This window comes from Stigmatopora argus, chromosome 12, assembly GCF_051989625.1.
Source record: "Stigmatopora argus isolate UIUO_Sarg chromosome 12, RoL_Sarg_1.0, whole genome shotgun sequence".
NCBI classification, from domain to species: Eukaryota; Metazoa; Chordata; class Actinopteri; order Syngnathiformes; family Syngnathidae; genus Stigmatopora; species Stigmatopora argus.
In genome coordinates, this window is record NC_135398.1 from 16,861,596 (window position 1) to 16,879,460 (window position 17,865).

At 39.9% G+C, this 17,865-nt stretch overlaps 1 protein-coding gene across 1 annotated transcript in view; it reads left to right on the forward strand.

Moving 5' to 3' along the window:
* The first annotated feature begins 462 nt into the window (after window positions 1-462).
* Window positions 463-17,865, forward strand: part of LOC144085801 (unconventional myosin-VIIa-like) — a 28,283-nt gene continuing 10,880 nt past the window's right edge. Inside the window, exons 1-6 of the mRNA XM_077615456.1 lie at window positions 463-480; window positions 559-674; window positions 763-890; window positions 975-1,117; window positions 1,809-1,922; window positions 4,502-4,655. Of these exons, the coding sequence (XP_077471582.1) occupies window positions 637-674; window positions 763-890; window positions 975-1,117; window positions 1,809-1,922; window positions 4,502-4,655 (577 nt within the window). The 5' untranslated portion in view covers window positions 463-480; window positions 559-636. The remainder of the gene's footprint in view (window positions 481-558; window positions 675-762; window positions 891-974; window positions 1,118-1,808; window positions 1,923-4,501; window positions 4,656-17,865) is intronic.

Consider the following 17,865-nt stretch of genomic DNA (forward strand, 5'->3'; position numbering starts at 1 on the left):
AGCAGTCTTTGCAGAACTTATTAACCCTAAGTTTCCTTAGAACAGGGGTGTTCAAACTTTTTTAGTCCAAGATCTACTTTTCAAGGAGTTAACCTTCCACGATCTACCTTTTTTACAGGCCACCGACAAAGCTCCGCAATTATTAGGGGTAGGGAACAGAGGTGAAATCCACTTTCAATCAATGCTAAAGCTTACTGCGGACATGCCTAATTCATAAGAGCTTAGGTAAGGAAATTGACAGAGCGGAGGGATCACAATGTTATTGTTGTGGTGATCTAACAATAGTTCCTTGGTGATCTACCGGTAGATCGCGATCTACGTAATGTCCACCCCTGCCCTAGAGCATGGTATAACATAATCAAATTTGTTTTAGGAACTGTAATAAAGGTCACCTGAACACATATCTTTCAGACTTACACAGGATCAGTCCTGGTGGCAGTAAACCCCTACCAATTTTTCCCGATATATTCAAATGACCAGGTGAGGCTAAAGTCCATGCATTTAATTACATTCATTTTTATACCATCTTTTTCATCTCTTCATTGTACTTTCCTTTAGGTAAGACTTTATCATGGTAAAAAACTTGGGCAACTCCCTCCACATATTTTTGCCCTGGCTGAATCTTGCTACTTCAACATGAAACGTTATTTTAGGAACCAATGCTGCATCATCAGGTTGGATTATTTTTCCTTAAGAAAACTCTGATTGCAGGACCAATGAAACCAGCCAATGTATGTTTTAAATAGTGTTTCTTTGTCCAAGTGGAGAGTCTGGAGCGGGCAAGACTGAAAGCACAAAGTTGATCGTGCAGTACTTGGCAGCAATTAGTGGTGAGCGCTCTGAACAACAGATTGAAAAACAGATCTTGGAGTCCAACCCTATATTAGAAGGTACAGCGCCATCATTGATGGTTCACAAAAATTATAAATAGTTGCGAATGTTTAGGCTTCTTTTGTAAATCAAAACTTTTTAAGGCTTTGGAAATGCTAAGACCATCAGGAATGACAACTCCAGTCGTTTTGGAAAATATCTGGAGATTATTTTCAATGATGCTGGAGCAATTGAGGGTGCTCGTGTTGAGCAATACCTGTTGGAGAAATCTCGTGTCTGCCATCAGGTGAGTGAACTACCTTACTAAGCAGCATTTTATACATTTACAGGGTCAGCTTTGACATCAGTTCAATGAGCTAACTGCTTTAAATACACAATCAATCGTATACAAATGTACATTTAGTGTTATAATGTCTCAGGTATGAATTGTGAGTGAAAGGTGTGTGTGATCTCAAACCTGCGAGTCACAGAATAGTTAAGAATGGCTTTGGAGGAATTAAGGAGATTTCCTGATGTGTGGCTGTGTTGATTCTTCTCAAATGAATCTTGGGGGGGTGTCAGTGTGGATGATGGTTAGTGAGCAAGTTGAAACATCATGGCTTTAAGGCTACATCAGGTCAATTTTGATTTATTATGTTCCATTTATTTGAATTTTTTTAACAGTAACTCTTTTTTTCTTACATGAAATTGTGAAAAAAAGAAAAATTGCACATAGTACACATTTAGATGATTTTTTTTTAGTAATGGCTCTAATGCCTGTGTTTACAAATATTTTCAGGGACAGTAACATGCATTGAATAATTCAACAATCTGTAGATTGTCTTCACTACATTTTCGTCTTGTGGATTCTTCACTGTTGTACCCTGAAAAGATGCGAAGGGAATACACAGTTTGAGTCACTGTACATGTTCTGATGCTATTCTAAAAAATTTAACCTTATCTGTGAGCAATATTAACAATTATTTTCACAACTTCAGGCCAAGGAGGAACGAAACTACCATATTTTTTACTGCATGCTGGCTGGAATCACAGCAGAAGAGAAGAAACATCTCGGTCTCCAAGATGCGAATGGCTATAAATTCCTTATCAAGGTAGGATAGTGTAAACTGACAACATTTGCTTTAGAATTGATTGTACTGTTTCTTGTAAAACGTTTAATCTTTTTTCTTTACAGTCCGGCACTATGTTCATAGATATAGATGTAGAAAAATATATTGTATTGGGAATCACTCACTTAAAACAGTTGCTTTCTAAAACATGTAGTAACTAATAGTACAGTCATCCTTTGCCACTTCGCGGCTTCAGTGAATCGTAGTATTTTTCATGTGTCCAAAACAATAAGCGTTCATAAAAAGTCTAAATTTGCGCTGAAACTGGCAAACAGGGGGTAGGCACCGCCCTTTCAACTCAAAGAAGAAAGATGAGTAAGAAAACCCCGCGCTGAAGAATATGGCGAGCGAGCTCATTCCAGCTTTGTTTTGGATTGATGACAACATCGTCAAAGCCATCGAATTTGGCAATCGTCTTGATGGTGTCATAACCTTGTATAAAACATTTATACAAAAAAGAAACAGCAGTCACAACTCCCACTCACATCGTGTTCTTTGTGTGCCGAAAACCTCCAGCATAAGCTCGTTCTGCTGCCACCTATGCCACCTCCTGAAGATTCCATCGATGATCCAATGCCTGGAATTTGACAAAAAGGCATTGACTTAGAATGACGCTCTCAATAACCTGTGCAGTGTGTGTGGCTTTATATAGCCCGATACAGCTTAGGGTTTTTTTTGTGTGTTTGAAAGTGTTATATATAAATGAAGTCAGGTTGATCTCCTGTCTTGTAAATGTATACAATAAAATTCTTACAAGAGGTGGTTGGAGTGCGTGAATAGCTTGAAGCTTTTGCCTTTTATTGTATTTGCAGTGTTGAGCTTAACGTATTGTATTGTTCAATGTGTTAAAGTGATGCATCATATACAAAGTAGGATTTCTCCGCTCCTGAAAAAATGGAATTATTAACCTTTTGTGAATAGACGATGCAAGCATCGAGTTGTTTGCTTGCCAGTAAAGGCCAAAATAGTTGGGCTGAAACACTAACAGTTAATCAATATTAAATTAGGATTGTATATATGCAAATAATTAACAAACAATATTATTGTATGCTGCATAGAGTGCTATGAAACGCAAAGGTTTCAGTTCTTTAAAGCAATTTTGATATCTAGCAGACGAGAGCGAGGTACGATTTGTATAACGATTCACAGGTTGCGATTCGATAAATTGGAAAAGCCATTCCCCTGCTATCCCTCCCTATCAAATCACAAAAAAACTGTTAGTAACCACAATTCTGGCAAACCTGAGTCCAACTAAAATGGCCACACACACCTGGTTGCCAACATCTTTATTGAAACAAGAAATCACTTAAAAAGGAACTGTTGGACAAAGTGTAGTAATCTACAAAATCCTAAGAAACAAAAGATCATGCCACGATCCAAATTATTTATGAAAGAAATGAGAATAAAAATATTGAAATTTGTAAGTGTGGAAAAGAATAGAAAGGGATTTCCTAGGTTATAGTGCTCTTGCGAAGCACTGTAAGAGAGCCATTATCAAGAAATGGAGAAAACTGGGAATACAGTAATCCCTCAAATATCGTGGATATTGTAAACCAGACATGGCTGTGATAATAAAAAAAACGCGAAGTAGGATGACCCCTATTGTTACTACAATATTATTTTTTTGAACTTTGTTTTCCAGAAGAAAAAAATTGCGATGTAGTGAAGCAGCAAAAGTTGAAGCCACAAAGTGAAGAAAGATTACAGTAGTGGCAAACTTTCCATTGAGTGGTCAACCAACAGAGATTACTCCAAGAGTCTGACGATAACACAGGTTAAAAAAGAATCTAGAAAACATACAGAAAGAAATGCAGGCCTTTTTAACCTCAGCTAAGGTCGTTGTTCATGACACCACAAGACATTGGCCCAAAGTGGCATCCCAGGGTGCGATGAGCAAATCACTCCAATCACAAAAGAAAAAAAAGGCTCCTCTCACATTGGCCATAATAAACTTCAAGACTTTTGGAGAATCACTCTGTAGACTGATGAGTCAAAATTTAAACCGCATACATCTAACATAAAAAAGGTACATTATTTGAGACCATAGTGTTAGCAATGTGATGATCTGGAGCTGCTGTGTTTCCTCAGGACGTGGACAACAAAGAAAAATTAATTCTGCTGTTTATCAGAAGATCCTGAAGAAGAATGTCTGGCCATCAGTTTTTACCTTGATCTCAAGTGCTTTTAGACCATGCAGCAGGAAATTAAATCAAAACACACCAGCAAGTCTACCTCAAATTGTCTTATACATCTTTTAAATATTTTTGAGGCGGACAACCATGTACAGAAAATGCACACTTTACAGTTTAGATTACAGTCAAATGTAAATGGAACGGTTTTCATATTTTAATGGCTTAATTTATTTTTACAGTTTGACAATGGCTGAGTTCTATTTTTAGTGAAGTGAGAAATGTAAGGTGTGGCATAGGACGTCAGAATGGACTAAAATGTGTAAAATTCGACAACCCTGGGTTTATGTTTAAAGAGTTTTGAGTCCCAAATAGCCTCCAAGTCTGGAATGATACGCTTTCCATTTAAAGACTAAATTTATGATTTTACAGGGTGAGTGCATGACATGTGAGGGGAGGGATGATGCTGAGGACTTCAAGCGAATTCGATCTGCCATGAAAATTCTGACGTTCTCGGATCAACAGTGTTACGAAATTTTCAAGCTGCTTGCAGCAATACTACACCTTGGAAACGTCTACTTTGAAGGTAAGTGTCATTTTAAAAATCTGATTTTCCAATAAATATGCATTCTCGAATCAAAGACATGAACCTATCAACTTCATATTATGTAAATTCAGGATGTTCCCGAACTGATGACGTTATTAGAAATTGACTTGATCATGTCATTTTAAAAGGTTAAAATTGGGTGAAGAAGATCAGGTTTGTAATTCACGGCAATCAATCACCAATCCATTTTGACTGGGAGGCAGCGATCGAATGATTGCCCACCCCACTCTGGTCAAATTGGATTGGACGTCTATAAACGTAAAAAGCAAAAAAAAAAAACCTGAATCGGTGGCCATCCGATCGCAGGGCACAAGGAGACGGACAACCATGCACACTCACACCGATACCTAGGGGCAATTTAGAGTGTCCAATCAGCCTACCATGCATGTTTATGGAATGTGGGAGGATACCGGAGTTCCCAGAGGAAACCCACACAGGCCCGTGGAGAACATGCAAACTCCACACAGGTGGGACGTGACATGCAATTTGAGATACGAGTAAAATTTCGAGCAAATATTTATCTTGAGATACGAGTAAAATTTTGAGCAAATATTTATCTTGAGATACGAGTAAAATTTTGAGCAAATATCTTTTGATACAAGTAAAATTTCGAGCAAATATTTAACTTGAGATACGAGTAAAATTTCGAGCAAATATTTATCTTGAGATACGAGTCAAATTTTGATATATGAGCATACAGCGGACGCAAGAGGCTGCTCATAAGAACATCATGGGCACTGTCTTTCTGGTCGCAACTCCCTCGTGTAATGTCTCTACGAGCACTGGGTGGGGCGTTGCATATTTTCAGTGTTTTTTTTCCGTTAGTGAGTGCGAATGGCAGAGCCTGTTCTCTAATACGAGAGGACTACTTCTTCCCGGGCAACTTGGCAAATGGATGTGCGTTATCTTATTGTGAGGACATTTGTGTGCATCATTTTCGGAATATTTTGAAGGGAAGACAAAAGCAAACAACCCTCGATAGGTTGCACCTGAAAGTCACGGTGCAGGCAGGCCAAATAATGCCAAGCCGGGAGAAGAAAGGTATAAAATTTTAAAACAAAATTAGGAATACGTTTAGTGTATGGTTAGATTAAACTTATTTTTGAGTGTCTGCATCGTAATCCAAGGTCATTTAAATTTGTTTATGTTATGTTACGAGCGCGTTGCTGTGCAAAAAGTCTCTCCCCCCTCTCGCTCTCTCCCCGCTTTCTCTCTGTCCCTCTCTCTCTCTCTCTCCCCTCCGTGAAATACGGTGTGTGTGCGTGCGTGCGTGCGTGCATACATATTTTCACGACTATTCGGTGCATTGTATTTTAAGGCGCAGTGTCAGTAACGAGTGCTATTTCTGTATTTTAGACACACAAAACACGCACCGTTTCATTACACGCATATATATTATATTTTATATATGGATGAACATCGAAACGCAATAGCGCTGGCTACCGGAAGCAGCCTATTTCCGGGTTCCGGTGCGCAGTGACTGCTGGGAAATATAGTTCTTGCACGCTACACCCACACGCTAAAAACATGTTTTAAAAAGGCAACGGAAGCAAAACTGAGTTCGGTTGTACTTTAATTAGACATTTTACAACTCACTCACATCATCATCACCCACAAATCCCTCAAAGTCCTCATTTTCTGTGTCCGAATTAAACAATTGCCCAAACGAGCCTTCCCCTCTCTTCGTTCTCAGAGTCACCGTCATTTCCATCAATCCATTCACAAATCGTAGCGTAAGAAGCCCGGCGCTGCCTGCCACTTTTCGTGAAGCCAGGCATGGCATATATATATTATTAATGGATGATTATCGAACCGTAATAGCGCTGTCTACGAAAGCAGCCACAGACGCTATTTCCGGTGCGGAGTGACTGCTGGGATAAATAGTCCTTTTGTCAATACACCCAGTTTGACGGCTGTGATAACTTTGCACTAATAATATCAATATACTACAACGGCGAACACACTAATTTGGTGCTACATGTACCAAATGCACGCTACACCCGCACGCTAAAAACACGTTTTTAAAAAGGCAACGGAAGCAAGACTGAGTTCGGTTGTACTTTATTTAGCCATTTGACAATATACTCACATCATCATCACCCACAAAACCATCAAAGTCCTCATTATCTGTGTCCGAATTAAACAATTGCCCAAACGAGCCTTCCCCTCTCTTCGTTCTCAGAGTCACCGTCATTTCCATCAATCCATTCACAAATCGTAGCGTAAGAAGCCCGGCGCTGCCTGCCACTTTTCGTGAAGCCGGGCATAGCATATATATTATTTATGGATGATTATCGAACCGTAATAGCGCTGTCTACGAAAGCAGCCACAGACGCTATTTCCGGTGCGGAGTGACTGCTGGGATAAATAGTCCTTTTGTCAATACACCCAGGTTGACGGCTGTGATAACTTTGCACTAATAATATCAATATACTACAACGGCGAACACACTAATTTGGTGCTACATGTACCAAATGCACGCTACACCCGCACGGTCCAGGCGGCCACAATTCATTCCCAAATGGTAGCTAGCTAGTAGCTAGCGTAACTATTCCAAGGCTGTCTTCCATGGTTCGCAACTGTGTTGATGCCAATCGCCAGGCCTCATCCGTTCACAAATGGTAGCTAGCTAGTAGCTACCGTAACTAGTATTCCAAGGCTGTCTTCCATGCTTCGCAACTGTGTTGATGCCGATCGCCAGGCCAGTCCATTCGCAAATAGTAGCTAGCTAGTGTTGATGCCGATCGGCAGGCCACAATCCATTGGGTGTATTGACAACAACAAAACTACATATCCCAGCAGTCACTGCGCAGTACTTTATCTACGGGAAAATAGTAGAGTCGGGGGCTGCTTGCCATAGTTGTCCTATCGACGGATTTATTTTATTTTATCGTGATAACAATTTTAGTATTGGTCCATATATAAAGCGCACTGGATTATAAGGCGCCCTGTCTATTTTGGAGAAAATTTCAGACTTTTATGTGCGCCTTATAGTCGTGAAAATACGGTGTATATATGTGTGTATGTGTGTGTGTGTGTATATATCAGTGGCGGTCGGTGCATTTTCTCGTAGCGCCTTCAACGTATCAATCCAACCCTCAAAAATAATCAATAAGTCAATGCACAAAAATGGGGTAAAATCCACTTCCTAGCAGCATTTCATGATTAAATACAAATATTGGAGCTTTTCAGACATTAAAACCAGGCCAAGGGGGCGATTTTCCAGGGAAAAGACAGCAATGAACGTCAATGGCGCATGGGCAAACATTGCCCGAAAATGGGGTAAAATCCAGCCGAAAACAGCATTTATTGATTAAATACAAATACTGGAGCTTTTTAGACATCAGAACCGGGCCCGGAGTATCATTTCCCCGGTAAAAAGACAGCGATGAACGTCGATACGTCCATACGTGAAATGACAAAAAATTGGATTGGATTGGATTGGATAACTTTATTCATCCCGTATTCGGGAAATTTCGTTGTCACAGTAGCAAGAGGGTGAGGATGCAGGAATAGAAAAGGCATTTCAGACATAAATAGATAGGTAATAAGTAAGTTAATAAATAAATACATGAATAAATATATGAATAAATAAGCGTGTTGCTTAGCACATATATACATACATACACATAAATGTACATGCATGCATACGGTAGGTCTTAACACTCAGCCATTTTTTTGTTAAAGAGCCTGACAGCTGATGGTAGGAAGGATCTGCGGAAGCGCTCGTTCCTGCAATGAGGGTGCCGCAGTCTATTGCTAAAGGAGCTTCGGAGGGACTCCACAGACTCATGCATGGGGTGGGAGGTGCTGTCCATGATGGACATCATCCTGGTCAGCATTCTCCGCTCTCCCACTTCCTCCATAGAGTCCAGAGGACAGCCCAGAACAGAGCTGGCCCTCCTGACTAGCTTATTCAGCCTGTTCCTGTCCCTCTCCGTGCTCCCGCGTCCCCAACAGAGCACTGCATAAAACACTGTAGATGCCACCACAGTGTCGTAGAAAGTCCTCAGCAGTGTCCTGCACACTCCAAAGGACCGTAGACTCCTCAGTAGGTAGAGGCGGCTCTGGCCCCTTTTGTACAGGGCATCTATGTTTGTGGACCAGTATAGTTTGTTGTTGAGGTGAACACCCAGGTACTTAAAATTCTCCACGATTTCAATGTCTGTACCCTGGATGTTCACCTGAGTGGTCTGTTCAGGATTCCTTCGAAAATCGATGACCATTTCCTTTGTCTTACTGGTGTTGATGTAGAGGTGGTTTTGCCTACACCAGTTAACAAAGGCTGTGATGACTCCCCTGTACTCCAGGTCGTTCCCGTCCGTGTCTCGTCCAACAATAGCAGTGTCGTCAGAGAACTTCTGGAGGTGGCAGGCACTGTTCCCTCTAAGCTGCGCGCGTGCGCAATTGCGCACTACTCTCGTCTTCTCTGCGCAGCAGCAATCCTATGGCGCGCAGTAAAAAAAAAACGGATTTTTTTTTTTTTTTTTTTACCCCTTTCTTTATGATGGCGCCGTTTAAGCGGCAGCCAGTGATAGTAGCTCTGTCCACTTATGTTTTTCGTGTTTTACAGCATGTTTTACATGAAAAATTAGAGGGAACATTGACATGCACCTGCTTGTGGCAGGTGTGATACTGGTGTGCCCATAGCGAGCAATGATGATGTCGTGACCGGATGATTCGCCTAAAGACGTTTCGCCGACGGACGTTTGACAGACGGACAGGTCTCCGAATGAACGTTCGTTCAAACAGCGTTTAATGATTAAATACAAATACTAGTACCGTAATTACTCGAATATAACACGCATATTTTTACTATATAATTAATTCCAATAGTTGGGGGTGCGTGTTATAATCAATAACTAAAATAAATTACAAATTTTCGATCGAAAAAAGCATTGTCAAACTCACTTTGACGCACGGACATTGTGCAATTTCCAACTTTGAATTCAAAATACACGCATATTAAAGATCGTCAAGCCTCACAAACATCACAATCCTGCATTAATAAGCTGGAAAGTAGAATACTACATTGTAGTGTAGTACATACTTGTATTTAAAAATATGTCCAGCGGGGGGCAGTACATTCCCTTGTTACATGTGATAGTCTTTTCCATTGTGCATATCTTCAAATCATTTATTTATTCAATTTGTATGTTCCTTTTCTTGTTTGAGAATGACAATAGATATTTGAATTAAAACATGGTATTGTCAATTGAAATGTAGTCAATGTTCAAGGAAGTCTAAAAGGTATTGCAACATAACATGTCTACATGATATGTTTGTCCACTCTGTGTATCATCTATTGCCCTAAAATTCAAACGCATAACTCCCAACTGCACGACACTCGACACGCTCGTACCTGAAGATTTCTCTATCCGGTTTTGAACAAAACAATCGTGAAACGAAGAAAAAAAGGTAAGATTTCTGATTTTCGTCAGCGGGAAATTTTAGGTGCGCACTATATTCGAGTACTGCGTTTTTCCAGATTTTTTTGGCCCAAAATTACCTGCGTGTTATTTTCGAGTGCGCGTTATATTCGAGTAATTACGGTATTTGTATTTAATCATTAAAGGCTGTTTTCAGCTGGATTTTACCGAATTTGAGAGCATTTTGAGCCGTTTGGCGAATGGACGTATATGGACATTTTTTTGCCTCCATCGCGACATCATCGCGACATTTTACCGAGGAATTCACTTCCCTGGGCTCGGCTCTAATGTCCAAAGAGCTCCAATATTTGTATTTAATCATTAAATGCTGTTTTAGGATGGATTTGACCCGATTGCTGTCATTTTATGGCTCGGTTCTGCTACATCTGCCCGCCCAAGAGTGCTTATTCCCGGGCTGCCATTGATGGTAGACTAACATTGATTTTTACTATAATTTGGACAACACCGGCGGCGGGCCGGATTAAAAATCCTAACGGGCCGTATATGGCCCGCGGGCCGACGTTGAAAAACTTGTACACACACGATCCGGGGGCGGGGCGAGCGCGCGAATCCCGTTTCGGCGAAACCTCCGTTCGGCCGAATGAACGTTCGGCGGAACGTCCATTCGGCGACCTGCCCGTCTGTCAAACGTCCGTCGGCGAAACGTCTTTAGGCGAATCATCCGAGTACCGATGATGTCGCTCACACTGGTACTCAGTGCGCTCAGGGAGGTTGACTTTCTGCTCAGACCAACGAAAAATTAGAGGGAACATTGGTGGCAGGTGTCTGTATTATGTTCGAAGTCTGATGTGAAGAGGGAGAAGAGGAGTGGGGAGAGCACTGTGCCTTGTGGGGCCCCCGTGCTGCAAGCTATCACATCAGACCTACAGTCCTGGAGTCTCACATATTGTGGTCTGTCAGTGAGGAAGTCGATGATCCATGCGGCTAGGTGGTTCCTTACTCCAGCCTCTTCCAGTTTCCCTCTCAGTAGGACCGGCACTAAAATTAGGTAAAATCCACTTCCTAGCAGCATTTATTGATTGAATACAAATACTGGAGCTTTTAAGACATTACAACAAGGCCAGGGGGTGATTTCCTCGGGAAAAGACAGCGATGGACGTCAATGGCGAAACGGCAAAAATTAAACTGGGGTAAAATCCACATCCTAGCAGCATTTAGTGATTAAATACAAACACTGGACCTTAAATAGAAACACTGGAGCTTTTCAGATATCAGAACCGGGCTCACAATTGAAATATTATTTAGGAATATAGCCATATTATACTCACCAATAATTATTTTTTACTGTACACTATCAATCCTCCTTTCTTTCTTCCTTCTTTCTATCGCCATCGAAGCTAATGATGAAAGTCGAGCTTGTCCTGTCATATTTCCGGCATAGTCCGTCTTGAAAATGGCTTTAAATCAACACAACAATATATTTGCTTGTGCAGCTAAGTTAGCGCACTGAAAGTGGCGCACACACCATTTTCCCGGCTGTAACAGGCTTGCTAGCTTCGGAGTTGACCGCCCTTTCTTAATGATGTCCATTTTTTCTGGAAAAGTCCGTCTGGAAAATAGCTTTGTGAGCAAATCTGCATCCGAATCCATTTGTTTTTGCCTCTGTCGTCCATTGTGGGTGGAGTTCGCGATCTCTGGCTGCCTCACTATGGCTTTGGCCCGCCTACTAGCCAATCAAAGTTGGTGAAAGCAATGACGTATCCCAGCCAGCAAAATGCCAATGCGAATGAAAAAGCATTGTGGGGTTGCCAACTCGAAATCTGATTGGTTAAAAGCAACAGTCTAGTTTAATGCAGCAGAGCCCGCAGAACTGATTGTGAAGGCTTTGAGGCAGATCTGATCTGGCAACAAATAATGGCTGAAATGTGATTGGTTAAATGCTTCAATATGAAAACACACATCTGGAAGCAGCGCAACCAGGGGGAAAAGCAATGAAAGGAAGCTAACAGACCATTTGGAATAATAAGTATTGATGGACAAAATATAATATGATTCAGATATTTCTTAGGCCAGCAGAGAAGGCCTTGAAGGCCCTGACGGCCCACCACTGATATATATGTATATATATTTATATATATATATATATATATATATATATATATATATATATATATATATATATATATATATATATATATATGTATGTATACCTACTTATTACCTATCTATTTATGTCTAAAATGCCTTTCCTATTCCTGTATCCTCACCCTCTTGCCACTGGAACAACGAAATTTCCCGAATACGGGATGAATAAAGTTATCCAATCCAATCCAATCCAATATATATACAGTGGTACCTCGTCACACGACCGCTCGTCATACAATATTCTCGTCTTACGACGGAAATTTCGATCGAATAATTCGCCCGTCATGCGATCAAAATTTCGTAATGCGACCAAGCTTTTTTGCATATCTTTCGTGTATAACAATATCTACGAGCACTGAACGATTAATTCAGACGAGTTTCTCCTCCTACGCATCGACCAGGAAACGCACAACGCGCATGCGCGGACAAAAAGTTGGCTTTCTGGGTAATGAAGTATACTCGTGCATACAACGCCGATAGGCAATGGCACTCTTTCTCAGAATGAAACTTCATTACCCACAATCAATACGTGGGTGAGCTGAGCTGTTGCATTTCCTGTTATTTTTATTATCTAATACAAGGAGTATTATATTACTTCTCGTTCGCTGCTCCTAAGAACATCAGCGGCACTGGCTCGCAATTCCCTCTTTGTAATATTTCTGGTCGCAACTCTCTCTCATAGGCGCAGTTCAAAGCGGTTGCAACCAGAGCCATTACGACGAAGGAGTTGCGAGCCGGTCTTTATGAGCAGCGGAGCGATCGCTAAAATGTACTACAAGACTATTTCTCGTTGGCAAGTGGTCGTGGGTTATCCTATTGTGAGGACATTTGTGTGAATCATTTTCGGAATATTTTGAAGGGAATACGTAGTACAACAGCAAACAGCCCATCGATAGCGAACGTGAGGGTGGAGGCGTGGCAAACCGCCAACCCGGAAAACGAAGGTAACAAAAGATTACAACAAAATTAGAATTCAGTTTTGTGTAAAGTTACATTAAACGTATGTTTGAGTGTCTGTATATATTAAACCAAGTTAATTTAAATTTGTTTGTTCCGTTTACGAGTGCGTTGTCGTGGAAAAAAAACGAACCCCACCCCCCACAACCCCCAAATGTCTCTGTCTCCCGTCGGCGAAATCTGCCCAATTTTAGTTAGATTAAACACATTTTATTACTATTAAACCACTAGTTATGTGTTACTTTGTTAATAGATGGCGAATTAGAAGAAATAAAACATTTTTTCCAATCCAATATCCTGTTATTGGTGTTTTTTCAGTGGGTTGGAACGAATTAATTTGTTTCCCATTCATTTCAATGGGAAACGTCCGCTCGAGTTACGAGAATCTCGTCATACGATCTCAGTCCCGGAACGGATTAAGATCGTCGAGGTACCACTGTATATATATATATGTGTGTGTATATATATATATATATATATATATATATATATATATATATATATATATATATATATATATATGTGTATATACATGTATATACATATATGAGGCAAACCTTCGCAGTCGCCGGGAGCTGGTTGCGCTCGGGAGGTGATGCGATGTATCCATCACGGCAGAATGCCAGCAAGTCTGAACCCTTGCCTGAGAAAAGTGCACTTCGTGGAGAAGCACCTTCAATTTCGTCATACGCAGCTGGGTATGATGACAATTAGGCTTTTGTCTAGTCAATGATGATGACAAGCCTAAGTCTGATTTTATTTTTATTTTTTTATTTATACAAATCAGTGGCGGGCGGTGCATTTTCTGGTAGCGCCTTCAACGTATCAATCCAACCCTCAAAAACTATTTTATGGCTATAAAACCTGTACTGCAGCTACAGCTGCGACACATAAAAAATAATCAATAAATTAATGCACAAAAATGGGGTAAAATCCACTTCCTAGCAGCATTTCATGATTAAATACAAATACTGGAGATTTTCAGACATTAAAACCAGGCCAGGGGGTGATTTTCCCGGGAAAAGACAGCGATGAACGTCAATGGCGTACGGGCAAACATTGCCCGAAAATGGGGTAAAATCCAGCCAAAAACAGCATTTATTGATTAAATACAAATACTGGAGCTTTTTAGACATCAGAACCGGGCCCGGAGTATCATTTCCCCGGTAAAAAGACAGCGATGAACGTCGATACGTCCATACGTGAAATGACAAAAAATGCACAAATACTAAAATTAGGTAAAAATCCACTTCCTAGCATCATTTATTGATTGAATACAAATACTGGAACTTTTGAGACATTACAACCAGGCCAGTAGGGTGATTTTTCCCGGGAAAAGACAGCGATGGACGTCAATGGTGAAACGCCAAAAATTAAACTGGGGTAAAATCCACTTCCTAGCAGCATTTTGTGATTAAATACAAACACTGGAGCTTTTCAGATATCAGAACTTGGCCCACAATTGAAATATTATTTAGGAATATAGCCATATTTGTAATTTTACTCACCAAAAATCCTATTTACACAAAATCCATCCTCCTTTCTTTCTTCCTTCTTTCCTATCGCCATCGAAGCTAATGATGAAAGTCGAGCCTGTCCTGTCATATTTCCGGCATAGTCCGTTTTGAAAAAGGCATTAAATCAACACAACAATATACTATTTGCTTGTGGAGCTAAGTTAACGCGCTGAAAGTGCCCCGCACACCATTTTCCCGGCTGTAACAGGCTTGCTAGCTTCGGAGTTGACCGCCCTTTCTTAATGATGTCCATTTTTTTCCTGAAAAAGTCGGTCTAGAAAATAGCTTTGTGAGCAAACAGAATCTATTTGTTTTTGCTTCTGTCGGCCATAGTGGGTGGAGTTTGCGATCTCGGCTGCCTCGGTACTGCTTTGGCCCGCCTACTAGCCAATCATAGTTTGTGAAAGCAATGACATGTCCCAGCCAGCAAAATGCTAACGCCTATGAAAAATCATTGTGGGGTTGCCAACTCGAAATCTGATTGGTTAAAAGCAACAGTCTAGTTTAATGCAGCAGCGCCCGCAAGAACTGATTGTGCAGGCTTTGAGGCAGATCTGATCTGGCAACAAATAATGGCTGAAATGTGATTGGTTAAATGCTTCAATATGAAAACACATCTGGATGCAGTGCAACCAGTGGGAAAACAATGAAAGGAAGCTAACAGACCATTTGGAATAATAAGTACGTATTGATGGACAAAATATAATATGATTCAGATATTTCTTAGGCCAGCAGAGAAGGCCTTGAAGGCCCTGACCGCCCGCCACTGATACATATATATATATATATATATGTATATATGTATATATATGTATATATATGTATATATATGTATATATATGTATGTATATATATGTATATATATATGTATATATATATATGTATATATATATATATGTATATATATATGTATATATGTGTATATATATATATATGTATATATATATATATATATTTATTCATGTATTTATTTATTAACCCACTTATTACCTATCTATTTATGTCTAAAATGCCTTTCCTATTTCTGCATCCTCACCCCCTTGCTACTGTGACAACGAAATTTCCCGAATACGGGATGAATAAAGTTATCCACACCAATCCAATAGATGGTGAAATAAAAATGTTTTTCCAATCCAATATCCTGTTTTTGGTGTATTTTCAGAGGGTTATATATATATATATATATATATATATATATATATATATATATATATATATATATATATGTATATATATATATATATATATATATATATATATAAAGTGAAAATGTTAAAATGCATGCTTCCCTTTCCTCCGTGTGGGCGGAAAAATAATAAAATACAGTTCCTTGCTAGGAAGAATGTAGCCAGATGAGCCTTCAAAAGATGAACATGCTTAACTAAAAAAATAATCAAAAAGTATTCTTTACACTTTCATACCTACATCCAGTTCATTTAATATCATTTACTGTACTGGCCTGAAAAGAAGACCATGTTTTTGCATTGAAATAAGACTGAAAAAGTCTCAGTTGTCTTGAAATCAGGGTCTAGACATTTGATAGGTTCACCAATAGGCATTCCCAAATGTACGCACAAATAAAGAGACAAGACAATCTTCTGGGTTTTCTTTCAAGGAGAATCGAACCTTTCAGATCTTCAGGCCCAGGTTCATTCTGGCGTCACACGCATCTTTTCCTCGTTTATTAGCTTCAAGGACCCTAGTTACAATGGACGTCTCAGCTCTCAAGGGAGGGGTAGGAAACAGAAGTGAGATGTCAAATAGTCAAAACAACTGAAGATCATGTATCATGTGCAGCCGAAGGATCTTCTCCACATTCCAGCAGTCCAAGTGGATTCGGCTTCCCTTTTGTTTAGTCCAGGGGTGGCCAACTCCGGTCCTCGAGAGCCGCTATCCGGTCTGTTTTCCATGTCTCCCTCCACCAACACACCTGAATCAAATAATCAGGATCGGTATCAATCTTCTGGATGGCTTGCTGACGAGTTGGTCATTTGATTCAGGTGTGCTAGAAGAGGGAGATATGGAAAACACACAGGATAGCGGCTCTCGAGGACCGGAGTTGGCCACCCCTGGTTTAGTCTAATTAAGGAGCAAAACATTTACTTCGTTGCAAGCAGGCGTTTAAGATGTAGTAAGCGAAGTACTTTCTTCATTGCAAACAAATATATAATAATGTAAGACTAATAACCCTAACAACATTGTACCCATTCACAGTGCTAGATAGTGCCAGATATTTTTAAAGCGAATGCCAAACCCTTTAATGGTTAATGGAGTTATTCCTTTTGGTTGTTTTATCACAGTAGATTAACTTGTTTAATTTACATATCAAAAACCATAAGTCATTCATTTACTAAATTGATATGTAGTTTTACATATTTAATTGTTCAGATACTATGTGATAGACGGTTTTCGCATAATTTAAATAAGGCAAAATAAGATGATTTTTCTCTCAAATATTTAAGGTTGATTTTGAGTTTGATTTATTTAATACAGGGACAATAGATATTAATGAACATATACCGTATTTTCTTGCATATACAGTGGGGCAAATAAGTATTTTGTCAACCACTAATTGTGCAAGTTATTCTACTCGAAAAGATGAGAGAGTCCAGTAATTGTCAACCTGAGTAAACCTCAACCATGAGAGACAGAATGTAGAAAAAAAACCATAAAGTCACATTATTTGATTTTTAAAGAATTTGTTTGCAAATCATGGTGGAAAATAAGTATTTGGTCAATACCAAAAGTTCATCTCAATACTTTTTATATGTACCCTTTGTTGAGAATAACGGAGGCCAAACGTTTTGTGACGTTTTGGGGCTGTCTGCATTTGATGAGTGCCTGTGTCTCACTGGTCATCCAGGGTTTTTGGTTAGAAAAAACCTGTATCCGTTTATTAACAGTGACGTTGTCCGTGCAGTTTTTGATGTAGGAAAGCACAGTGTCCGTGTAGTCCTGGAGGTTGTGGTTTCCGTGATGAAAATAATGTTGCAGTTCCTGACAAAGCTGTTGGTAGCAAGCTGAAGTTCCAAATCGTCCATTTTGTCGGTGATGGATATGGCATTGGTCAAGAAGATACTCGGAAGCGGTGCTCTGTGTGGTTGTTTCCTTAACTAAGTGTCAAAGCTGGGTTGCCTCGACAATAATCTTCATACTGAGGAAGCAGCAAAACACGTGGTA